Source organism: Muscardinus avellanarius, assembly GCF_963383645.1.
Source record: "Muscardinus avellanarius genome assembly, chromosome: 10".
NCBI lineage: Eukaryota > Metazoa > Chordata > Mammalia > Rodentia > Gliridae > Muscardinus > Muscardinus avellanarius.
In genome coordinates, this window is record NC_137796.1 from 103976656 (window position 1) to 104002171 (window position 25516).

Below are 25516 nucleotides of genomic sequence, written 5' to 3' on the forward strand. Positions count from 1 at the left end.
TGCCCAAAGCAGAAATAAATAGCCCAAGGAAATGTTTATCAAAGTTCGCTTTTCTATGAATTTCTACTCCGAGTGACTTCACCGGATTCTGTCCACACTGGGGGATGGTGACGGAGCCACCTGCAGGAAGGGCGGCGCTGGCGGGTCCCATCACCGGGGGCTGGTGGGCTCCGGGCAGGCGCCCAGCTTGCCCTGAGTGGACACGGCCGTCACCTGCATGCACTGGGCGCCTGCCAGGGTCCCTGCCTGCTCTCGGAGAGGTGACCAGTGAAAGGAATCCCAAAGGAGCGCTGTGGACTGGAGTGTGCAGGGGCCTGGGAACGGGTGCTGCGGTGGGAGCTGCGGGTCAGTGTCCTGGGGTCCCTGCCGGCGGGCCACGCGCACCGGGGAGGCCCTGCGCCCCTCAGTGCTCAGCCGGGCCTGCAGGCTCAGCACACGCAGTCCCCTCTTGAGGGCTCTCTGTGCTTGCTGCGGCCTGGGTGGGAGGCTGGGGGGTGCCGGTGAGGGTGTGGAGGCTGTGGGGGTCCACAGGGGGGACCAGGGTCAGCGACTCGACACTCAGGGTGTCGGCAGTGTCCTCATAGAGCAGGGAGATGGTGGGCTGCTGGGCGGGGAGGAGGCTGGGGGACAGGTGCGCCGTCTCCACCTCTGCGCCCCTGGCCACATTCTTGCTGGGCTTGGAGTCCGCTGCTGCTGTGTCGCTGACGATCACCGACTGGCCGGGAAGGTGGGGCTGAGGCCGCTCCGGAGTGGGGGGTGCATCTGGGTGGGGAGGAAGAACAGGCCGTGCTCAGCGCTGCGGTGCGCAGGCTCGTGCTCCGCTCCCATCTTGAGCCAGCCCAGGGAAGGGGACGGAGGTGGCTGGCGCCACTTACCCCTTTTGGGGACACGGAAACCGCGAAGTCCAGACTTACCTGGGCCCGGGGAAAGGGTGTCAGGGCCCAGGGCTCCCCTGACTCACAGTGCCAGGGAAAAACTGAGGGCGTGTGCAGAATCAAGGTGCAGATGCCTGGCCCTGGCCAGGCTGCTGTGTGTGTGGGGACCGCTGCGGGGCCCGGGTCTGTGACTATGGAGGTAACTGTGCTGGGGTGTGCCTAGAATTCAGGTCGCTCAGAGAATCTGCATTTGGCAATGACCACCCAAGAGGGAGCCCACTGCGATATTAAGAAGAACAGAAAGGAATTACTAGAATGCCGCGGCTCACAGAACTTCGTTTTGTCCCTTTCTGGAGTGCTGAGCTATACAAAGGGCCCCGCTTGCCCAGGCCGTGGCTCTGCCCCGCTCCCCCACAGGGGCCGTGGACAGATGCCAGGAAGGCTACCCGGATACAGGTGTCTTCAGAGTGGCAATTTCTTTTTCCTTTTTGGTGCTTTTCTTGGTTAGACTACAACAGATGCCGCATGGTCCGTCGGCTCTTTGCCGGGCTGAACAGGCGTCAGGGCGAGTGGACTTGGTACGGAGGGCAGCCTCCAGCATGCAGGGGGAAGGCGGTGGGCATCCCGCTTGGGCGGCAGATCCTCCTTGGCGGGGACCTGGGGTCAGTGGAGGACGGGCGGGGCGATGGCCACGCTGGGACCCGTGGGAGCGTGCGGGCCCGGGGAGACAGGAGCAGTGTTCTGTTCCCTGTGATTCCGGTTAAGTTTTTCTCTCTCTTTGAAGCCAAAATGAAACAGAAAGGCAAACTGAACACAGAGCAAAGGAATGGAAAACCGGAGAGCAAAATAAAGGCAAACAGCATAAAGAACGGGACGCAGGAGAGGGGAGAGGACCCGAGAGAGAGCCCAGGCAGACCGAGTCTCCCAGCACACGCAACGCGTCTCTTCCCACAAGACTCCGAGCAAGATGAGCTCTGGAAGGTCCCAGGTTACTTCCTAAGGTTTTTAAAATTTTTATTTATTATTTTGTGGTGCTGGGGACGGAACCCGGGGCCTTGTGCATGCCAGGCAAGCCCTCTGTCACCAAGCTGCAGCCCAGCCTTATTTTTCTGGGTTTTTTTTTTTGTTTGTTTTGGTACAGGGGCATTCTACCCTGCCCTTTTTATTGTGAACTAGGGTCTTGCTAAGTTGTCAAGACTGGGCTCTAACCTGCGATCCTCCTGTCTCAACCTCCCAAGTACTGGGTTTACAACAGGTGTGTGACAGTGCACCTGGCCCCAGCCTTTCTTTAAAAACAAAACAAAACAGAGTGAGTGAAACCGGGTCCAGAGAGACCCCCTGCAGGGGGCTTTGGGCCTGTGCTCGCCTGGGAGGGGATGGCAGGCGCCAGCAGCCCACTGGTGGGAAAACTGACCGAGGCAGATCTGAGCCCAGAGGCGCAGCGTTCCTGCTAATCAGGAATTCTGCTTTCTCTGAATTTCAGCTGATTTGCTCCACTGAGGAAGGACCTCTGTGAAGCTGGGCCGCTTCAGCTCAGGCTCCCGTCTGACCTAGCACGACCTGTTCATCAGAACAGGCGGCTGTCAGAGCCAGCGCACCTGCTGCAGGGCCTCGCTCTGAAGGCATGAGCCCGTCTGGGGATCTACACACAGGAGGGCCCGCACATCAGCTTGGCAGCTGACAGAAGGGTCTGGAAATGACTCATCCTCCGGGCGCCACAGGCCTGCCATCTGGAGATGGGGGGCAAGACCATCTCCTTCATGTGCTTTCAAAACTTCCGCACAAGAGCCCCCGCTTTGCTCAAGTCTGTGTCTGCACGCAGACGTTCGGGGGGCTGGCGAACCTCTTTCCCTGACCCCCAGTGGAGCTTTGGGGGAGGAGAATAATGAAAGATGAGGAAAGGTTGTAGTCAAATCCATTATTTTTAAAAAAGCAAGCCAACTAACAATACCATGGACACAAAACTGGCTTTTTCTTTAGGGAAAGGACCAACAATTGGAAAAAAAAAAAAAGGTTGGTTTTTCCCCTTAGAAATACCTAATTCCAATTATTATTATTATTATTATTATTAATTATTATTATTATTATTTTGGTACTGGGGTTCCTGGAAGCCCTTCTACCTCCGGGCTACACTCCCAGACCTATTTTATATTTTTATTTGGAAACCGGGTCTCCTAAGCCAGCGCGCGCGGCTGGCTTCGAACCTGCGCGATCCTCCTGTCTCTGCCTCCCAAGCGCGGGGATTACAAGCGTGCGCCACCACGCCCGGCCTCAAATCCATTATTTTTTAAAAAGCAAACCAACTAACATACCATGTACACAAAACTGGCTTTTTCTTTAGGGAAAGGACCAACAATTGGAAAAAAAAAAAAAAAAAAAAAAAAAAGGTTGGGTTTTCCCATTAGAAATACCTCACTCCACTTATTTTAATAGGAAAAAATAGTCTCCTCTCATCTGTCCCCTATAATATTGCTTTGTTTCTTGTCAATGACTGAAAATTGCTTCCTGAACGCGATCTGCAAGTTCATCGAGCCCAGACAGGAGAACAAGGCGTCCTCTGCCAGGTCTCCACCGGGGCTTACCCAGCAGGGACACATCTTCTGGTCATGTGCTGAGATTCAAAGGTTATTAGACCTTTGGTTTCGCTGGTGTTTTTGAGCCCAAAGGCCACAGGTTGGCCCAGGAAATGAGAGGTTTGGAGAAGTTTAATTTCCTGGTCACTGGCTAGGGAGGCGGGAATGGGAGACCCAGCAGGTCTGTGCTCCCCTGAGCGGTGGACAGGCCTGCTGGGACTCCGGCCTGTGGGGCGGACAAGGCCGTGGGTCCCGCCCTCCTGGCCAGGCCCCTCAGAGGCTGATCTGCAGCTTTGGGGCAGGGCCTTGACTCATCCTGTCAGCTGGGGGAGGCAGGTGAGTGGAGGGGAGGGCGAGGAGGGGAGCTCTGCTCAGCCAGCCAGAGGGTGAAGCTGGGGGGGGGGCAGTTCATGAGCGGAAAAGAAGGCGAAAGGCCCCTCCTGCCAAGCGCAACTGCCAGAGGAGGGGACAAGCCGGGAGCCACCGAAGCAACGTCCCGGGGGAGGGCAGCGGCGGGGGCATCTTGACCAGGTGGCAGGGAGACACCCGGTCCCATCCCTGGTGCAATTAGAAGGGAGATGACTTTTGGCCTCTGGAGGGAACCTGACGAAATTTGACACTTCACTTGGGGCCGGCCAGGGGTAAACAGAAGCCCTTCTCAAGCCAACCGCCACCCGAGCCCCTGCTCAGGTTGGCTCCGGCTGGGCAGCACTGCGGGGACAGGACAGTGTTCCCAGGCTGTGGAGAAGGACCCACACCACAGCCCAGAGCTGGGGAGCTCGGTCTTCGGACGAGACGAGGCCAGGAAGGGACGGCAGAGCCGGCTCGGGGAGGCAGAGGAGAGGCCAGCCTTGGGCGCTGTCGTGGCCTGTGCCCGTGCCCGGCAGACCGTGCTGCCTGGGGGACCGCCGCGTTGTGGTGGGGCGCCGGGGGCCCGGGGGCTCCCAGAGGAGACCTGCCTGATCGACTGTGCGTGGAGTGCCGTGGGAACAGCCGAGCGGAGGACTAAACCCAGTGGCCGCCGTGGCTGTCGGCCTCCGACAGGCTGAACACTCTCCGGCGTCCTTTCCTGCCACTCCTGACTAGAGGAAAACACAGCGACAGATCATAGAAAGCCTTAGACAGCGGGGCGGCGAGGGCGACTGGAGAGAGGGACACGGCAGCGGCCGACACGAGGTGCTGACGAGACGAGGGGCGTGGACGGGGCCCCGCGGGCGACACCAGCCCCCCATGCAGACAGGGCCCCCGCGCCACCCCCCGGGAGGAAGGAGCAGGGTCCAGAGAGCTAAGAACCAAATACTTCACTCCTGCGACTTCGTGGGCTTAAGGACAGATAAGATTTGGTCCTGTCAGAAAGGAGAGACTGGGGTCATTAAGCAACATCTTGGTTTTGGTCAGAAACCTCAGGGGACGGAAGAATAAAACTGCATTGGTTGCAGCTGGGACCAGCAGTTAAGGAAGGAAAACCCCGCCTCCCCAGGGCAGCCCAGGGAGGGCAGGGGCGAGGCGGGGACCACAGCCAAGCCAGCTAAGTGAACCCAGCAGGTTTCTGACCCCGACTGGGGCGGGGACGGTTCTTGGTGTCCACTCCCCCGGGTGGCGACCCCGCGATCGGCACTGAAAGCATCCCATGGCAGCGGGCCGCGTGAGAGCGCACAAGTACCCGGGACCCAGCGCCCGCTAAAAAGAGGGGCAAAATGGGAAATTTTATGTTATGTATGTTTTGCCACAATTTAAAACAGTGCCATGAAGAAAACTGGAGAAAAAACAGTGCCCCCCTCAGGGCTGGGCCTTAAAGTCCCGCTGGCCCAGGCGATGAAGTCTGCTGATGCGCCTGGGCTGCCCGGCTCAGGCGGGAGGCGGGCAGGGTGAAGACGGTATGTGGGGGGCAGTGGGTGGGGACGGAGCGTTGCCACCTGGAACTAGCCCCTTCTTTTGTTCAGTAAGACCTAGGACATGCTCAAAAATGGGTATTCATTTGTATGGTCCTAGGGATTGAACCCAGGGGCGTTTTACCTCTGCACTATACCCACAGCCCCTTTGCTTTTTATTTTGAAACAAGGTCTTTCTTGCTAAGTTACTGTGCACTGGCCTTGAGCCTGTCTCAGCCTCCCAAGTCCTGGGGTTACAGATGTGCGCCACCGCGCCCAGCTTCTAAAACGGCCATCTCCAAGGGCGGGCTGACCTTCACTGTGGCACCAGTTCCCATCAATCTTTCTATCCTCAAAGCAGCTCACCTGCGACCTGTGTGCAATCCGTGTACCTGGAGATCAGAGGCGCAGGGGGCCACTAAAGAGCTCAGAGGAGGTCACAGGGGTCTCTCATCTGAGGGGACGGCTTTCTTACGGGCGAGTGTGTGTGCGACTGTGCCACTTTTTAGGTTAAAGAGGTTCATAGAGTTAAGTTATCAGTAAAATTGAATTTCAAGAACAAAAAGCCCTGTTCCCCCAGGTGTGGATGAGCGTGCACACCCATGGTGGCCGTGTGTGCGTGAGCATGCGCATTTGCACAAGTGGCTGTATGTGAATGTGTGAGCATGCACACTTGCATGGTGGCTGTGTGTGTGTGAGTGTGTGCATTTGCATAAGTATGTGAATGTGTGAGCATTCACAATTGCATGGTGGCCATGTGTGTGAGCATGCGCATTTGCACAAGTGGCTGTGTGAGCGTGTGCTAGTGCATCGCTGTGGGTGTGCAGGGAAACCCAGACAGTACTCCAGAGTGTTCCAGCTGGGCCCATGCGTGGTTATAAAATTGGGCCCATTTCCCCTTTCCCATCATAGGTTTTCTGCAATTTCAGCTTCTCAAAACCATAAAAATGTTTAAGGAGAAAATGCTGGTTCTAACTCTGCCGTTTTCTCACCAGGGATCAAGCTGAGCTCAGCAGGCTGGCTCTGCTGGCAGTGTGGGCTGCACCCGCCCAGGTCCTGTACACTCTGGGTGTAGGGCACCCTGCTGTCCTTGAAAGGCACAAACACCCCAAAACACCAGGTGCACAGTCCCAGCACGCAGGGGGCTGAGGCAGGAGGATCGTTTAAGGGCAGCCTGGGCAACTTAGAGAGACCCCCATCTCAAAAATACAAATAAATAAATTAAATAAAGGGTTGCAGGCAAAGCCAGCCATGCAGGCTCCTAAGGCCCAGCTTTTGTAGGCGAAGGGTTGATGGTGAAAATAAACCCCCCTCACTCCCAGCTGTCTCTGCCTGGTTCCGGTTGTCAGGAGTGGGCCCTGATCCGAGCACGGCACCCAGGCAGGGAGGGGTGGCGGCTCTTACAATCCTGAGTCCCCTCTCTTCTTTGCCCTTCGTTCTAATGATTAACCTATAGTAAAAGCCTCAGAGTCAATTGAAGCCTTTGGCCCTAAAACTATACAGAGGCGATCAGTGGCTGCTGACCTCCTCTCCTCTGCGACCTGGCCTGGGTGTAGGAAAGGTAAACGCCGTGCGCTGCTTCCACGCACCCAGAGCTGATGAGCAGCCGACACCGCCCGATACGACAGAGGCGAAGGCAGGTGGGTCCTTGACCCTGCGCTTGGTAAGTGCACTGTCCGGAGACAGAGGCACCACCTGCCTAAGGAACAGGTTCCCAGCCTTGGTGACGCTGATAAGAAGACACAATACAAAATCTAGTTAAAGGCCGCGGTCCCAAAAGGGGTCAGAGCTCCATTTCGGGCTCTCCAGCCTGTGTGCCAGCACGCTGCTTTGCGGCTTTTTCCTTCTCTTCTCTTTCTCTTTCCTACTGATTTTGTAATAAAGACTTGTCAAAGCTGCACCAAACTGCCTATTCGTGTTTTTTTTCTTTTTTCTTTTTTTTTTTGCAGTACTGGGAATGGAACCCAGGGGCATTCTACCTCCAAGCTACACCCCCAGCCCTATTTTTATTCTTTATTTTGAAATAGGGTCTCACTGAGTTGCAGAGGGCCTCACTAAGTAGCTGAGGCTGGCTGTGAACCGCGATCCTCCGGTCTCAGCCTCCTGAATGCTGGGATTACAAGCATGAGTCACCTTGCCTGGCTAATTGGTTTTACTTTTTCTATTCAACAAACCTTAGCTGAATAAGAAAAAGAGCTCCCGGCACCATTTAAACTGTGACAAACCTACACATGGGGGCAGAGGAGACGTGGCCACATGGGGTCCACTTGCTGCTGACTTTGGGGGACCATAGGCCCCCCCGACAGGGGCCCATTCAGCCCAGCTCTCTGCTGCCTGGCATGGTGCAATTACCCGGGCCTTTCTGAATGGGGCTCTGGCTTCCTCGCTGGGCCCTGAACAACCATGCCTATCAGAAGGGACGCAGGACCCAGTCCAAGACGCAGGTCTCTCAGGCACCCCTCCAAGTAACCTGAGAGAGGCTTGGAACCGCATCGGATATTCTGCTGGGCTGTTTAGAAGTGGCGTGTGGCTTTGGAGTTGTCAAGGACGGGGTTCATATTTGGACCCTCCTGCTCGCTAGACGCACCTTTTCTGAGCCCCTGTGTTTGAGCTGTGCACCGGCAGGTGGGACGTGACGGATGCGAGGAGGGGAGTCTGTAGGGCGCTCGCTCTCTGGCCGGTGCCGGGGCCAGATGGGCTCCCTGGGGAGTAGTGTGTGCTGGGTGCTATGGAGCGTGCACACACCAGGCAGGCCGAGCTCGCGGGTGCCCGGGCCCTGGGAACTGCCAGAGGAACGTGAAGGTCACCCCCCTGGGGTTGAAGGTTTTCTAAAACATTAACCAATTTTGAATTGACACATAGTAAGTGTACGTGCTCACAGGGTATAGTGTGATATCTTGAAGGATGTGTATAATGTATAATGATCAAGTCTGGGTAATATGCATTTTTAGCACCTTCAACATTCATTTCTTTGTGAGCTATTTTGAAATACACATTAAGTTATTGTAAGATACGGTCATCCTAGTGAGCTACAAAACACCACTCTGAGCCTCCCATTTAACTGTATTTCTGGAACACCCTAACTTTAACGCTATCCTTGCATGGTGTCAGCTTCCAAAGCCACGGAGGGGAGCCTTGGGGAACTGGTCCTGCCCCGTCGCCAGGCGGTGGCATCTCTGGCGCATGCTACCAGCCAAACACCAGGCCACGCGCAGCGCTCCCATGGCAGAGGCCCCTGGAGCTGGCTAGTTCTGGCTTCAAAGGACCTTCCAGCTGCGTGCTGCAGCGGGGAGCTTCCTGGACTCTGGGAGGCTCTGTAAACACAGCGACAGGAATGCGTCTGATTTAGCACTGTGCCCTCAAAAACCACTTTGAGGACAAATGGCCCCAAGGCGGGGCAGCAGCCTTCCAGACAGAGCAGCGGGCAGCTGGAGTCCCCGCAGCCCATCCTGCCGCTGGCCGGCGCTCTGAGGATGCCGCCACTGGCAGGTTGTGGCAGGCCCTGGGCGGGTGGGAAGTCTGGCCAGGAGGCCGTGCAGAGGCCTCCCCGGATCAATAGCCTAAATGGCCTACCGTCCAGAGCCAGTGTCAAACCAGGCCACCAGCAGGGCCCCGCCTGAACACAAGCTCCCGCCTTCCTCCCTGGCTTTCCCTCTAGCAGGGTTTGGTAGGATACCAAGCACATGCTGGATCCATCTGGTTTGACCATTCCTCCAAGGGCCACAGAAAGGAACACAGACCTTGTAGGGCTGGCCTGGGCCCCTGGCCTGAAGACAGGAGGACTCCTGAGCTCTGCCACCCACCCTCTTCCAGGGGTCACCAGTTGCATCCCAAGGCTCTGCCCCCCTTGAGAGTGGAGTGCGCTGCCTGGGAGGCGGGCTTTGTGGGAGGTGACTTATCTTCCTGTCTGCAGAGTGGTACAGGCAGTATAAAAAAGGGGCCTGCACTTCTGCCTCCGCAGGGCTGCTGGGCACACATGGACCGGGAACAGACACCTCCAAGGTCCCATCACTTGTGACCAGAGCTGCCTGGCCACCTGCTAGCTGGGCGAAGAGCCCTGGGTTTGAGACGAGAAGGCACGTTGTTGGCACAGTGCAGGGAGTCAGGGGGGCAGGGAGAGAGGGGCTGAGGAAGGAGAGGGAGAGAGGAAGCCACACCCACTGCGGATTGGCCTCTGGGGGAGGCACCCCGGGCCCCAGGGCCCCTCAAAGACCGGATTGGATCAGGGAATGAGGCGCTTGGCTGGTTTCTGCTCGAGGGAACCAGTAAACAGTAAAAGCTGGTTTGTTCACTTAGCTGTTGGCTGTGCCTCCTTCAAAATGGGAGGGGGGGGCTGCAGCTAGTGGGGAGAGAGCTTTCATCTCAGGGACGAATGGAAACGTGTTTGGTTGCACACACAGACACACACATACACACGCAGGCAGAGGTTACACACGGGAGCAGGAAGACACACAGCCCTGCATGCCTGTCCCCGTGCAGCCATGAGACCAGGATCGGGAGGGACCTGGACTCTCAGCTCTTCCTGGCTTCTGAAGGGAGCGGTCTGGGTTTCCCTGCCAAGAGCCTGGGAACCACACCGGCAAGTGCTTGGTCAGGGAGCCTTAAGTCAGATTTGGGAGCCCCTCAGAGACACAGTCACCTCCCTGCGCCTGGGATGGGTGGGGGAGCAGATGCCAAGTAGGAGAGGGTCCCGTGAGGTGGCTCGAGGGTGACCGTGCTGCCTGGATCTCGTGATGGCAACAGAAGCCGGAGATGGCCTGTGGGTGCTCTGTGGGGGAGGCCTAGGCGGTCTGGTGGCCTGAGCCACGGGCATGGAGGCCAGGCTGGCTCGCCCTTTGCTGGGAACATAGAAGCTGAAAACACTGGAGAGAGACATGCGGGTGCCCCGGGAGGCCTCGCTCCTGGTGCCCAGGGGCGGCAGCATGGCCGCAGCCTCCCTGTCTCCTGTCACCATCTTTTATTCCGTGACTTCAGGGCAGTTGGGTCAGGCACCCATGAAGTACGACAGGCTGGACACCGGACTGGACATTGCAGGAACAGCAAAGGACACGAGGGTCCCCAACTGGGGTGTAGGCTGGAGTCCTGGGGCCCTCAGACTGGTGGGACGGTACTGCTGGGGAACGGCATGGCACGGCACGCCGGCTTCTGCAGGGCGCTGTCTGAGGCCTGCCCTTGCCTGAGTCCTGCTCCTCCGCTACATGCTTGGGGCCACAGTTTTCAAGAAGCGGGCCCCTGCCTTTGCTCTCTGGGATCCTGCGGTGCCACCAGGTGCTCCCACGTGAGAGGGTGGCAGCGGAGGGCACCTGGGCTGGTGGGGCTGGACTGGGCCCTTCACGCCCCATCGCACACTAACTCCAGGGGCCCACGGACGCCCAGTGCCGTGTTCGGACTGGACTAACTTAAGGGGCAGCCAGCTGAGACTGCACCACATCCTGACACCCTCGCGAGGGCAGACAAGGCGCACACCTTACTGGACCAAACCTTAAAGAGGAAACTGGCATGTTGAGGGGGAAACACGAGCAGGGGCGTGATCTTTTCAACAACGGCCCCAGGAGACAGCTCTGGGTGGGCCCTATGACTTGGGGGCGATGGCCGGTGGGTTTCAGCCAGCTGCCCAGCCCCCGAGCGCCAGCGTCCTCCAAACACAGGAGCGGGGAGGGCCGGGGGGCTCTGCGCGGTCCCGCCCCCACTGAGCACGTGGTCAGTACCTGCGGGGCTCTGGGCCGCCGAGGGCGTGGAGGATGAGCCCCCGGAGTCGCAGTGGCTGGTGTTCCCGCTGCCGCTGGGGCTCCCGCTGGCCGACGGCGGCGACGGCGAGGACAGGGTCGGCGAGCTGTGCTGGTTTATGCACTGGGCCACAGCGAAGCCTGCAAGATGACAGGCACGTAATGAGGAGGGAGGGAGCCAGCCCGGAGGGAGGTCTGCTCAGAGGCCCTGGGCGAGCTTCCGCCCAAAGGCAGGATGGGGCTTCGATGATGCGAGGCCGCCCTAACCCCCACCCTGGCTCCCTGCACGTCCTGGCCTGTTCACTGGCCAGGGTTGACCTTACTGCTCAGGGACGGAGCTGGCTGCCTGGAGCCGTGTCAAGGGAGAGGCGGCTGGGAGCTGAGGCTGTGTTGGGTACCACTGAAGGGGACACGGGCCCTCGGGCTTCACAGGGTGGCGAGTACCCTTATGGTAGAACCTCGGGGCCTCGTGGACCTGCCCACACTGTCAAGGGGAGGAAACTGAGCCTGAGCGGGGAAGTCACCCAGCTGCAGGACAGCCCTGGACACTCGTGCCAGAGCCCACTCTGCCCTCGCGGGTCTCGTGAGGTCGGGCTTGGGAGCCTCTCAAAGGGACCTCTGAGCCATTCCGGGACTTGGAGAGTCTGTGGTCTGTGGCCTCCTAGGGTGGGGAAGGGACAAGCCCGTGTCTTGGAGATGCCTGGGCCCAGAAGGCGGAACCTGTTTCCCCACATAGAAGCACCAGGCCTGGGGCAGGTGCCGTGTTCTGTTTCCCAGCCAGGAGCTGGGGCACGGCTACCCACTCGCATGCCGCCACTGCTGTGGGAATGAAGGTCAACTCCCCAGCAAGCCCAGCACAGGCGGGGCACGTGGCGAGCGCCCCCAACACATGCTCCTCTCTGTATCGCTCCAATTTTGGTACACGTGCTGCCGAAGCGAACACCAAACGCATTCTTTATCACCCCTCAGCCCCTCTTAGCCAGGCCAGCCCCGGCTTTCCTACAGACCAACGCGTCCGCCCTATCTACACTCTGCGTCCCAAGGGCCATGGCTTCTGATTTTATTCTCTAACCTGCCCCCCCAACTTCCCTGGAACAAACACCTTGTGGACAACCCCATAACACGTGGTGGACCCCATGGTGCACCTTCAGCCCAGGAGCTGGCCAGGTGCACGGTGATGAAGCCCTGTGGGTCACGCTGCCTCCGCCTTAATTCAGAAGCTGCGCCCAGTTTGGAAAGGAAGGGGACCGAGTCCTTCCAGCCGAGAGAGAACCCTAGCCCCCCTCCCCTGGCCATTCTGTAAGTCTTGCCACGCCCCGTGGGTGTGTCCAGCACAGCAGCCCTACCAGAGCCTGGGGAGGCCCTCGGAGCCCCGGAACTGACCATGCCCCGCACTGCCGGAGCCCGGGAGGCCCTCCGAGCCCCGGACCTGACCATGCCCCGCACTGCCGGAGCCCGGGAGGCCCTCCGAGCCCCGGACCTGACCATGCCCCGCACTGCCGGAGCCCGGGAGGCCCTCGGAGCCCCGGACCTGACCATGCCCCGCACTGCCGGAGCCCGGGAGGCCCTCCGAGCCCCGGACCTGACCATGCCCCGCACTGCCGGAGCCCGGGAGGCCCTCGGAGCCCCGGACCTGACCATGCCCCGCACTGCCGGAGCCCGGGAGGCCCTCCGAGCCCCGGACCTGACCATGCCCTGCACTGCCGGAGCCGGGGAAGCCCTCCGAGCCCGGCCGCTCCTTCCTTTCCCTTCCTTTTTTTCGCTGTAGTCATTCATGTTAGCGAGATTCAAGGGAACGCATTCATACTGCGCACATCGCTTGGTATATCTCCCTCCATATCCTTTCTCCTTAGAACTCAGGAAGGTGGCAGGGCACCCAGCAGGGATTGGCAAACCACAGCCCAGTGCCTGTTTGGTAGGTAAAGTCTTTTATTTTTTGCGGTATTGGGGATGAAACCCAGGGGCATGCTACCTCCAAGCCACACCCCCAGCCAGCCCTATTTTTAATTCTTTATTTTGAAGCAGGGTCTCACAGCATTGCAGAGGGCCTCACTAAGTAGCTAAGGCTGGCTGCGAACTTGCATCCTCCTGTCTCAGCCTCCCAGGTGCTGGGATTATAAGCGTGCGCCATCATGCCAGGCTAGGCAAAGTCTGATTAGAAGACAGCCCCCGAAGCTAGTTTGCATGCTGTCTGGCTGTTTTCACGCTCAGCTGGGGAGTTTCCATGGAGACCACATGGCTTGCAGAGGTATATGGTAATAACCAGGGTCCTGACAGGGAGCGAGAAGACCCGTGTCTCCAAAAAAGTGTGAGCTTGTGGGTCCCAGAGGTGCCGTCAGGCTCTCAGGCGGGGGTCACTGTCGGGAGCATGCGCGGCGGCATCCTGGCTCTGCTACGGCTCGGCAGTGCATTTTGCTGCCCAGGCCTGGACAGAAGCAGGGTGCTAGGTCTGGTGCAGAAGATGGAGCTCAGGCTGTGGCCCCAGAAAAGCCGGATTTTACCTGCATCTGCTCACCTACCAGCGGTGGGGCCGAGGCAGCCTCTGCGCTTCCTCCCGCCATCCAGACTGGACCTGCTGCTCCAGCGCACACCCCACACTCGTAGAGCTCAGCGGGACCCACACCTAGCCACCAGGGAGGGACTCTTTGTACTAATGTAAGACTCTGTCTTCATCTAATGATCAGCTCCTTAAAAGCCAGGGCCCTACTGACACCCCAGGTCAGGCTTTGGGGGCCACTGAGTTTGTAAGGGCACAGAGATGAGGTGTGGGGGGAACGTGCTTTGAGTGGGAGGGTCATGGGGAGCCCCGGTTCTTCCCACCGCAGAGGTGGGCTGGCAGGATGGATGCCGCTAGCATCCTCAGGAAGACGTATTACGTGGCAGGCTGTGTGTGTGGCGGGCAAGCCCACGCAGGAGAGTGATGGCGGCATCCGGCGAATCCAAACGCCCGGCAGGAAGATTCCTTGGGGACAATCAGCCTCCCTCACAGAATGAGTTTTACTGCTGCTTACTTCTTAATCGCTTCAAGTGGTAAACCCTTGACTTTACAAGCTGTTTACTTGTCTGGAAAACGAATTAGTGCTGAACAAATAAAAAGGACCGGTGCCTGTTCCCCAGCTGCCTCTCCATCAAACACAAATACTGGGCCCTCGGGGGTGCAGCCTCGTGTGCTCCCAACAATAGCCCCGGCAGGAGAGGTACCGCTGTGACCCAGGAGGTCGCGCCCTCTCTGGAAACACAGGTCTTCTCTCTTGCTCCTTGGAAGGAACAGGTTATCACCATGGTACCAGATGCCTGGGGGACCAGATGAGATGGTGACACTGTAGTCAGGATGCTAGTGCCCTTTCATGAGACTGGGCTCAGGGGCAGAGCACCTGCCTAGCACGCACAAGGCCCCGGGTTCCGTCCCAAGCACAGCAAAGGCGGGGCATGGGGGGAGAGAAAGTTAATTCCTGCATTTGGGAAATAAGTCAGCGGCGGTGAAGCTACAGACTGACAATAAAGCTTGCGTGTACAGAGCCGGGCGTGGTGGTGCACACCTGTAATCCCAGGACTTGGGAGGCTGAGACAAGAGGATGGCAGGTTTGAGGACAGTCTCAGCAAGGAGTGAGACTTTTAACAACCTAGTGATACCCTGTTTCAGAGCAAAACATACATGTAGGGCTAAGAGTGTAGCTTGGAGGTAGACTGCTTCTGGGTTCAATCCCCAGTGCCACCAAATGGATGAATGAATGAATGAATGAATGGATGAATGAATGAATGAATGAATAAACAGATAGATAGATAGGACTGAATAGACAAAATGTCGCCAACCTCTGTTCCCATCCTCTAGCTGAGCACAGGCAACTGAATAAACCTTTCCTTCACCCGCCGCTACTAAAAAAAACCCCAATTCCTCCTTTCTACTCTCCCTCCTTGTGGCCCTGGGGGCCGGAAAGGCGCAGCAGTGTTTTCTTTGGGCTGGCTATGGAGGCTGCCCTGCAGTTTCAGAGGACTCTCCCAAATCACTGTGGCAGCCGCCCTGGTCGCTTTGCCACATCCGAGCGAGGGTCGGGAGGGCTGAGCATCTTGGCTTCTGACTCTTGCTTCATCCTACCAGATCGGTTCCGGAAGAACTAGCTTTGGCGCAGGTGCCAGAGGCCTTTCTGGGCCCGTGTCAAACCCACACAGACTGCCAAGTGCTTGCAAATGCACAGGCGAGCTGGAGATCAAGGGACAGGCCACGGCACAAAGGCGCCCCCGGATCTTCTCACAGACAGCATCCTTGGCTCTGCCCGGGGATGTCCCAAGAAGTGCCAGCAGAATGTTTACCAAAGGCCACTTGGAAATTTGTACCTTCTGACCATTTTCACACCTAGGAAGCTCCGCGGCGGACGTCACTGTGGGTGGATCTGCAAGCTGAACCACAGGGGTGTTCGATGCATTGGTGTGTAGAACAGACGAAGGGCGCGTCCAATAACTAGGGAAAGGCCGGCGAATGCTAATACAGGCAGGGGACGCAATCCTTTGCTGTCGCAAAAATGCGGGCAAAAGGAAGACAGAACATTGAGGGAAATGGAGGATGCACAGAGGAGTGAGAAGTGGTTAGGAGAGCAGGTCCTATGTGTTTCTTTTTTTTTTTTTTTTGGTGGTACTGGGGTTCCTGGAAGCCCTTCTACCTCCGGGCTACACTCCCAGACCTATTTTTACATTTTTATTTGGAAACAGGGTCTCCTAAGCCAGCGCGCGCGGCTGGCTTCGAACCTGCGCGATCCTCCTGTCTCTGCCTCCCAAGCGCGGGGATTACAAGCGTGCGCCACCACGCCTGGCGGTCCTATGTGTTTCTACAGAGAGAAGCCCAGCCTCGCCCTCCCACCTCGTCCGGAGCAGACACAGCTGCCCACAGCGGCAGAGGCTATCGAGAGAACCAGGTGGTTATATTTGGTGGGGTTTCCCTCCCTGTTTTTGTGCTTGTCTGATTTTCTGAGATTTCCTACTGTGAATATTGTTATTATTATCACTATTGTTATTTGCAGTGCTGGGGATTGAACGCAGGGGCGCTCTACCATTGAACTACACGCTCCCTAGCTCTTTTTATTTATTTGCTTACTTTTGTGGTCCTAGAGATTGATCCTAGGGGCCTTCTCCCTCTGAACTATATCCCCAGCCCTTTTTATTTCTGTTTTGAAACAAAGTCTTGTTAAATTGCGGAGGGGGAGGCCTTGCTAAGTTTCTGAGGCTGGCTGTGAACCTACGATCCTCCTGTCTCAGCCTCTCAAGGGCTGGGATTGTACACGTGTGCCACCATGCCTGGCTTCATTTTTATTTTGAGACGGCATCTTGCTAAGTTGTCCAGGCTGTCCTTGAACTCACGATCCTCTGGCCTCAGCCTCCCAAGTAGCTGGGAACATGGGCATGCACTAGCCCGCCTGGTCCTTTTATGGATATTATTTTAAGCCAGGGAAAAAAGGGAGGGAGGGTGAGGCAGGAACGCGAGCTACTTGGGAGCTGGAGACACAGCCTGATGTTGACACCCCAGGGCCTCATCTGGCCTCCAGCACACCTCCCCAGAGCTGGGCCAGGGACGATGCTTGGGCAGCCGGTGGGCTGGCGCCGACATGCCCCTGCTGTCCAGGAGCCTGGGGCTGTGCTGGGGTCTTCCTGTCGCCCTCTCGGCCCCGTTCTGCCTGTTAGCCTGGGAAGATGAACTGATGACTAATTCTCTGGCATTTAAGCATGAAAATACCACAAAAAGATCAGCCTTCTATTTTAGGCCCACTGATAGAGGGAGCACTGGGCGTGGAGGCAGCATCCTGGGTTTGAGTCCAAGCTCTGTCCATGCTGGCTTTGAGACCTGGGACAATCCCCATTTTCTCCGCAGGCCTCCCAGTCTTCAGCCCTCCCTCCCAGGGTTCCCACATTACCATGCGATCACGACCAGAACCCGAGCTGCCAGCGTGGCCCAGGGGCCTGCAGATGTGTTTTGCTTTGCGTGTGTGCGTGTGTGCGTGTGTGTGTGTGTGTGTGTGTGTGTGTGTGTGTGTGTTTTATTACTGTTGGTACCACCATTTACACACTAGGGGACTTCACACATAAATCTGCATTTCTGGATTCTTAAAGGATGAAAATAATTGGGTGTGGTGGTGCACACCTGTAATCCCAAGGCTGAGACAGGAGGGCCGCAGGCTCACGTACAGCCTCAGTAAGTAGTAAGACTCTCATCAACCTAGAGAGACCTTGTTTCAAAATAAAAAATTAAAAAAGGGCTGGGGGTGTAGCTTGGAGGCAGAATGGCCCTGGGTTCAAGCCTTAGTACCTAAAACAAATAAACAAACACAAAAAGAAGAAAGAAAGAAAGAAAGGAAGAAAGGAAGAAAGAAAGAAAGAAAGAAAGGAAGGAAGAAAGAAAGAAAGAAAGAAAGAAAGAAAGAAAGAAAGAAAGAAAGAAAGAGAAAAGCGAGGGCAATCCAGGTGATGGCACCATTCCTGTGCGGCTAGAGCTGCAGGGGGCTGAGCAGAGCCGGCCCCTCTCCTCCCGGCCTGCGGTGTTGCAGATATTTAGTCTCATCTCTATCCTTAGATTCTTAGTCAGATCTACAGGACTTGGAGAGGTTCTAGCTTCCAGAGACCATCTGAGTCCGGCTCCTCCTCAAACCCCAGAACTACAGATGGAAATGGAGCCATACACCAGGCAGGGCACAAGAAACGGACTTCCAAGATGCATGGGTATTTTGTGCAATCACTACTGTTGCTATAGCAGCCAGCAGCTGCAATCTTCTGGGGTAGGAAGGTTTTGCTTATATGTTTACATTTCTGATATTGCTGGTTGGCCCCAAAGCATTATCCCCTCCACCTGCAAGTCACAGAACCTGGCCAGTAGGCATGGCCACATGACCAAGATATGGCCAACGAGACAGACACGGGAAGGGTGTGTGAGGTTACAAGACTCCCCAACGGGAGCGGGGTACATCCTCCTCCAGTCTGCTTCCTGGAACGTGGATGTGACGGATGAAAATCCAGCAGCCATCCTGGACCATGGGGGCAATCACGTGTCGGGGATGGCAGAGCACTGAGCAGGGGGAGCTTGGGTTCCTGATGTCCTTTGTAGCCCTGGACTACCTACATCCAGGCTTCTTGTACCTGAGTGGGAAATGAACTTCTCTCTTGAGTTCTTTTCAGTGTTGTTGAATTTAATCTTAAATGACACAGTTGGAGGGAAAAGCTTTGTCAGTGCAAGATATGAGCTGGCGCCCCAGGGCACGAGGGACCGGCTGCCCCAGGGCTTCTGGACACGGAAAAGCTGCCCTGTTTTCCTGGGGGCGCTGGGCGTGGTGGGGTGAAGGAAAGACAGGGTGGGCCTGTGAGATGGTAATCACTCTCCATGAGCCCCACATCTTTAGGAAATTCTCTTCCAATTTCTTTTCCTTCCCTCCGTCATTCTTCCTTTCCTTTCCTTTCCTTCTTTCCTGCAGTGCTGAGAATCAAGCCCAGGGCCTTATGCACGCCAGGCCAGCGCTTCATCACCGAGCCACACCCCCAGCCCCTTCAACTCTTTCCAGCACGAAACGGGGGAATTTATTTGGTGGAATCCAGTTAAGAACTGAGTTTCCGTCTGGGTTCACACCAAACCGCACAGATTGCATGGCGGGGCCGAGACCTGGAAACGATGGGGCCTGACTAAACGGTGGGAAGGGCTTGGATGCACAGGCTGGAAAACTGGGGGGCAGGGCTGCGTCAGACTTTCCTGAGTCCCCGGGAGGGCAGCTGGCCTCCGTGGCCTGCTCGAGGCTGCCCTTTCGTACACTGACAGTGCTCTGAGGATTGTGGGTATGCGAATGAAATTCAAATATTCCAGGTTAAAAAAAAGTCTAAAAAAAAAAAGACCGTGAAAATGATACTACGAAACAAAAACCAAGACCCTGCCCTTTGGAAGATGTGGAAACGACTGTGGAGGATTCTGCAGGGACCTATGACATGACGGCTCGGAAGGGCCTAGCTGGTCCAGGATTCACCCTGAGTACTGGGGATTGAACCCTGGGGGCGTTCTATCTCTGAGCTCCACCCCCAGCCCTTTTATTATTTATTTATTTATTTTGGTGGTACTGGGGGCTTTCAACCTCCGGGCTATACTCCCAGACCTATTTTTTATACTTTATTTGGAAACAGGGTCTCACTAAGTTGCCGAGAGCCTCACTAAGTACCTGAGGCTGGCTTCGAACCCGTGCGATCCTCCTGTCTCAGCCTCCCAAGCGTGGGGATTACAAGCCTGCGCCACCACGCCCGGCTCCCAGCCCTTTTAAAAATGTTTGATTTTGAAAGCAGGTCTCACTAAGTTGCCAAGGCTCTTACTCAGTTGCTGAGGCTGTTTTCCAACCTGGAACCCTCCTCCCAAGTACTAGGCTACAGGTGTGCACTGCCACGCCGGCTACAAGGATCCCCACTCTCCGCGGGTCTCTGGTCCCAAGCGCATCTCTGCCTGACTCGCTTCCGGGATCCAGGCAGCTCGTGTTTACAGCCTCACTCTAATGCCAAGCGGGACTGAGCGCTGAAAGTCCCAAGACAAAACCTGCCCGAGAGGACCAGACGATGGACGCGCTGGCCAGCGAGGTGACCGTGGGAGGACGGGCACTATGGGAGGGGAGCGTCACACTCAGCCCGGGCTTCCCCCTGCCCAGGCCGGGGACCGCGCGGGCGGCTGGCCTCTCAGGACCTGCTCGTTCACCTCAGGGCTTCTGTCCCATGAACCCTCCTCGGCCTCGTCCTCAGAAGCGGCTTCGGGGATGATGTGGCTGGCTGGGGCAGGGCCTCATTCTGCAGAGACACCACCACATGACGGCCTTTTCTGAACTTTGTTTTTCTTCTAATAGTGAAACTTCAGTTTTTACATGAGACAAAAAGGACCCGTTCTGGCTGTCACTGGGCCTGGCCAGGGTGGGGCTTTCCTTCTCTTTTCCAGTTGCTGAGGCTGGCCTCTAACCTGTGATCCTCCTGTCTCAGCCTCCCAAGTACTGGGATTACAGGAGCATGGCACCACACCGGCTTCCTTTCCCTTTCTCTGTGGATCCTAGTCTCAAAAACTGCACTGGCTGGTAATATGAGCATGCGTGGTGGGGACAGAGGCCAAAAGCTCCCAGGACATCCCGTGTGCCAGCCGGCTGCTTACTTGAATACAGACCTGGACATTGAGAAGCAGTTCTTTTTCGTGGGAAAGAAAAAGCAGTTTTAAGCAGACATGTAGGACCTGGGGCATCAGCCTTGACAGAGGGGACAGCAGGCCTGGTGGGCACTGTGGAAAACTGGCGGGTACAGCTTCTCCTAACTGTGGGCGCCTGAGAACACGGGCCCCAGGGTGGCTGCGGTTCCTTGGTGGCCAAGAGAAGTTGGAGATCTATGTAAAACCTCCTGATTTTTAAAAATGTGAATATCTTAACTCATTTAACTCTTTTTTTTTTTCTTGTAGTATCAGGTGTACCAGTATTGGGAAAAGGTTTCAAAATGTATTAATGTACCAGTATTGGGAAAGATTTACAATTTTAAAAATATATCTTTGGTAGTAAAGAAAGCCAGGAGTGTCAGGAAAAAGGGCCTTTTTACATTTCTAAGGAGAAGTAAAGAAAGCTGAGAGCCAGGGAAGGGGCCTCTTTACATTTCTAAACAGAGATAAACTGCCTCAAGGATGGGAGGAGATCCCAGATCCCAAGAAGCAACTGAACACATTTTAGGAGGGTAATAAAAGGTGTGGGGTCTGTGCGAGACAGAGCCCCCCCCACCTCAGAGGGCCGGGTCTGGCTGGGATGGAGACCGCAGATGCCTGGGCTGGAGACAGGGCAGCATATCTACGCATCAAAGGACCCGCTGCAGACTTGGTCAGGATAAGGACACTCAGCATGTGGGGTCTTTTGGTGAATTCACTCATTGTCCGCCCTGTGCCATTTCTGAATGGCATGGGGCTTTAACTATCTTCTGTATTTCTATCTTTTTAATAAACTTCTTTAAATCTTCAGCAAGTGTCCGAGCTATATATACTTATCTTTAGCTCAGGACAAGAACCCACGGTTTTTTCTGTTTGTGTGGTTGTGTTGGGAGAATTATTTCTCCCCTCACACACCGAACATATTTCACCGTGACATCAGGGACAAAGCCGAGTCTTGGCATGCTAGGCAAGCATTCCACGCTGACCTACACCCCTAGCCCTCAAATTCTATTTTTTTTTTTTTTTTTTGGTGGTACTGGGGTTCCTGGAAACCCTTCTACCTCCGGGCTACACTCCCAGAGACCTAATATATATATTTCGAAACAAGTCTCTTAAGCCAGCGAGGCTGGCTTCGAACCTGCGTGATCCTCCTGTCTCCGCCTCCCAAGTTTGGGGATTAAAAGCCTGCGCCACCATGCCCAGCCTCAAGTTCTATTTTTTTTTTTTTTTTGGTGGTACTGGGGTTCCTGGAAGCCCTTCTACCTCCGGGCTACACTCCCAGAGACCTAATATATATATTTCGAAACAAGGTCTCTTAAGCCAGCGAGGCTGGCTTCGAACCTGCGTGATCCTCCTGTCTCCGCCTCCCAAGTTTGGGGATTACAAGCCTGCGCCACCATGCCCAGCCTCAAGTTCTATTTTTTTTTTTTTTTTTGGTGGTAATGGGGTTCCTGGAAGCCCTTCTACCTCTGGGCTACACTCCCAGACCTATTTTTATATTTTTATTTGGAAACAGGGTCTCCTAAGCCAGCGTGGGGCTGGCTTCGAACCTGTGCAATCCTCCTGTCTCCGCCTCCCAAGCGCGGGGATGACAAGCGTGCGCCACCACGCCCGGCTCAAGTTCTATTTTTAAAAAGTAGAAAGTAGGCAATCTCAGGCAAATAAAAACAAGCATGTGTCCTGCCTGTGGGAACCATCAGGGTGCATCCTCTGCCCTGGGCTGAGACTGGGTCTCTGGCCTCTGCCGCCCTGGGGAGTTGCTCACTGGGGCCCCTTGGCCTGGACCCCTGGGGTGTTTTGACAGACCTCTGTCAGGGCGCAGCCACAAGAACTGGAGGAGAGCTGCCTGCCTTAACAAAAGCCAGGGTTTATCTCAGCTTGTTCCAGGCTGAAAAGCAGGAACGGGTCGGGCTGAGGGGAGGGCTGACTCAGAAGCGGGGAGGCAAGTGGACAGCAGGCGGGGCGCAGGTTCCCCGCTCCTCTTTGTTAGCAAGTTCCTCCCCAGGCTGCAGCTCAGGTTTCTGGCGATGCAGAGTTCATATTTTCTCACGAGCCCTTGAGATGCTGGGAAACAGTAAAAAAAATCAATTGGCCCCACGACCTCTCCGCAGCCGGAGACAGCGAGCGCAGCCCTGGCCCCGCGCCTCCCTGGCGGCTCCTGCTGGCTAGGCCCTCTCACCCCTGCTGCATCGCCAGGTCCCTGGGGTGAGCCGGGAGGGGCTGGGACTGTGACAGAACCTGGGACTCCAGCCTGCCGGTGGCTGCAGACAGATGCTGCTTCCGAGGCTCAGGCGACACAGAGAAGTCCTGTTGAGGTGCCTGGCACGAGGGGTGGCCCTGGATGCGGCCCCTGGTGGGATGAGGGCCAGGGCCAGGGTGGGAGCCACTGAGTGGGGGTCGGCCAGTGGAAGCCACCGCCAGCTGCTCAGAGGGCATGTGTGCGGTGGGGACCGAGGCTCCAGGCTCTGATTCAAGTCCAGCAGTGCTGCACCTACAAGGACCAGGTGAGGGCTGCGTGTTTGCCGGGGCTCCTTTAGAAACCCACACAAAAGCTGGGCGTGGTGGCGCACGCTTGTAAACCCCGCATTTGGGAGGCCGAGACGGGAGGATCGCAGTTCGCGGACAGCCTCAGCTACTTAGGCCCTTTGCAACTCAGTGAAACCCTGTTTCAAAATGAAGAATAAAAAATAGGGCTGAGGGTGTAGCTCGGAGGTAGAATGCCCCTGGGTTCCATCCCCAGTACTGAAAAATATAAAGGAAAGAAAGAAACCCACACAAAAATGAATGAATCAACTATCCCCTGGGCAGAGTTCCTATAGCAGCAGCCCTGCAGGGTACAGGGCCCTTGGGGTCTTCCCAAAGCGCCCCCGCCCCCCATGGCTAGGACTCTGAAGTTTGAGTCACAGCCAAGAGCGTCAGGTGTCTGCACAGAGATCCTTATCTCCGTCTCTCTCCAGTGAGTCACGAGGATTACTGTGTCAAGGTGGGGCACAGCCAACTGGGCCTTGTGGGTAATCTAAGGGCCCCCTGCACCCTGGTGCTGACCTCTCTTTTCCTTCCTTCCTTCCTTCCTTCCTTCCTTCCTTTCCTTTCCTTTCCTTTTCTTTCTTTCTTTGCGGTACTGGGGTTCCTGGCAGCCCTTCTACCTCTGGGCTACACTCCCAGGCCTATTTTATATTTTTATTTGGAAACAGGGTCTCTTAAGCCAGTGCGGCTGGCTTCGAACCTATGCAATCCTCCTGTCTCCGCCTCCCAAGCGCGGCGATTACAAGCGTGCGCCACCCCGCCTGGCTCTTTCCGTGCCCTGACACTCAACAAGACACTTCTTGTCTGGCCAGGCTGCAGGTTGACAAGCCGTGCGCCTGACGAGGGGACAATCCCCCAGCCTCCCTCGGCCGGGCCGCGTGGCCACCACGGCTGCGTCTGAGCCCTGCCACGGGCGGCCCCTGGATCACTGGCTGCACCTCGAAACGTTAATGCTGTTTATTTCTGGTTGCTTTTAAAGGGGATTAACATGTCCAACATACAAAATTGCCTGGGAACTCGCGGCACCTTTAGCCTAGAGCTCTTTCTCCATGGACAAATCCTCTTGGATTTTAAGGACTATACTTGAAAACCTGCAGAAGAGAAAAAATGGGCTTTCAGTGTCTTGCTTTCTCCCCGTGCCGTCTCTTCCTAACTGTGCCCTTGGGAAGGTTTCTGCTCTCAGGAGAGGGCTGCCACCCACAGGGCAGATCCAAGGTCCCAGCACCCCCTTTGCTACTGGGGGGTGTCTGGCCTGTGTGGACGGCAGGGGTGTGTACACAGGTGTAGTGTTCCTTTCTTGTCTGGGACAAGGAGCACCTCTGCAGGTCATAGAGGGTCAGGTCCGTGTGGGGCACACGCGGGCACTGGCTCCCCAAGAGTCCTGCACAGCGGCACAGCTGGCTTTGGGGTTTTAGGAGTGAAGGTCGCCGGGCCCCGCCTCGCCCAGCCCCTGCCCTCTTCCGATGGCATTACCGTCTGTACATTAGTAAGCAAAACACTCCACAACAGTCTCTCAGCCACGGCACTAGGGGGGTCAGCGGCAGCCACCGTGGCTGCCTGTCTGCTGAGGCAGGGAGCCAGGCTGAAAGAGCAGCGAGAGGGAGGCGGGTTAGCCGGCAGCCGCTGACCCGGGGTCCCCGGGCTGGGGTCAGCCCAGCCAGCCCGGCATGCAGCACACACTGCGGATCCCTGCAGGTCTCGCCTCTCCTCAGTCCCGCTCTGTCTCCCAGGCTGGAGACAGCGGTGTGTAGCTCACACTGGCAGGTGTGTTCTGAAAGTTGGCAGCATACAGAGGGCCCGGGAAGAAGTTGCCTTTGATCCTCTGCACGAGGCAGGTGGCGTCAGCACATAGTTAACGTGCTCCCAAGGCAGAGGGGCTGTGTGCCCAGGGTCTCTGTCCGCTTGCTGGCTATTTGTTGCCAGGACTCAGGTCTATCAGAGCTGCTGGACCACGTCACCCCCACCTGCATCCAGGGTGTTTGAACAGATTGGGCTTAGGCCAGACCGAGAGATGACGTCCCATTATACATCAACTACCGAAAGAGGCGAAGATGCTATCTGCCGCTGCATGGGCCAGATGGAAACAGGGAGCCCCGCGCAGCTCGAGGTGGACCTCAGCCCAGCACTGGCGTCAGGAGCCCGCAGGAGTAGCTGGGACATTAGTGGCCCCACCCCGTGGGACACAGCCAATCAGACCACCGTGCGGGCCTAGAAGCCTGGAGGAGAGCTAATGCTTGGCTCTGGGCCCACAGCTTCACTCCAGGCACAGGTAGAAAGAGAAGCCGGGGTGGGGCTGCCAGGGCCTAAGCCTGGCACCCGAGCCTGGGTCTTCCCTCAGGGGGAGCGGGAGGCACACACCTCACCGCACTCCTGAGGATGAAAGGAATTTGGCCTCATACTCCTGTTACACTTGCTGTTTAGATTACTTAACTGGAATTGAGGGTGCTTGGAACTGATGAGGTAAGAACTGGGCTTTGCATTTTTGTAAGTGATTTTAGACACAGAGATATGTGGCATAGGTTCTTTTTCAAAAAACAGTGCAACACAATAGTGGTGGTGCACGCTCCCGGTACCTGGGAGGCTGAGACTAGAGGATCACAGGATTGTGGCCAGCCTCGGCTGCTCAGTAAGGCCCTCCGCCACTTAGTGAGACTCTGTTTCAAAAATAAAAAATAGGGCTAGGGGTGTAGCTCACAGGTAAAATGCCCCCAGGTTCAATCCCTCAGTACCACACACACACAAAATAATACAACACAGGGCAAAAACCTGCCCC

At 56.5% G+C, this 25516-nt stretch overlaps 1 protein-coding gene across 1 annotated transcript in view; it reads right to left on the bottom strand.

Annotated features, from left to right (window-relative positions):
- Window positions 1–403: 403 nt before the first annotated feature.
- Window positions 404–25516, bottom strand: part of CLEC16A (C-type lectin domain containing 16A) — a gene marked incomplete at both ends in the record, with an annotated part of 240689 nt that continues 215576 nt past the window's right edge. Inside the window, 2 exons of the mRNA XM_080704466.1 lie at window positions 404–762; window positions 11028–11186. Coding sequence (XP_080560592.1) covers window positions 404–762; window positions 11028–11186 — 518 coding nt within the window. The remainder of the gene's footprint in view (window positions 763–11027; window positions 11187–25516) is intronic.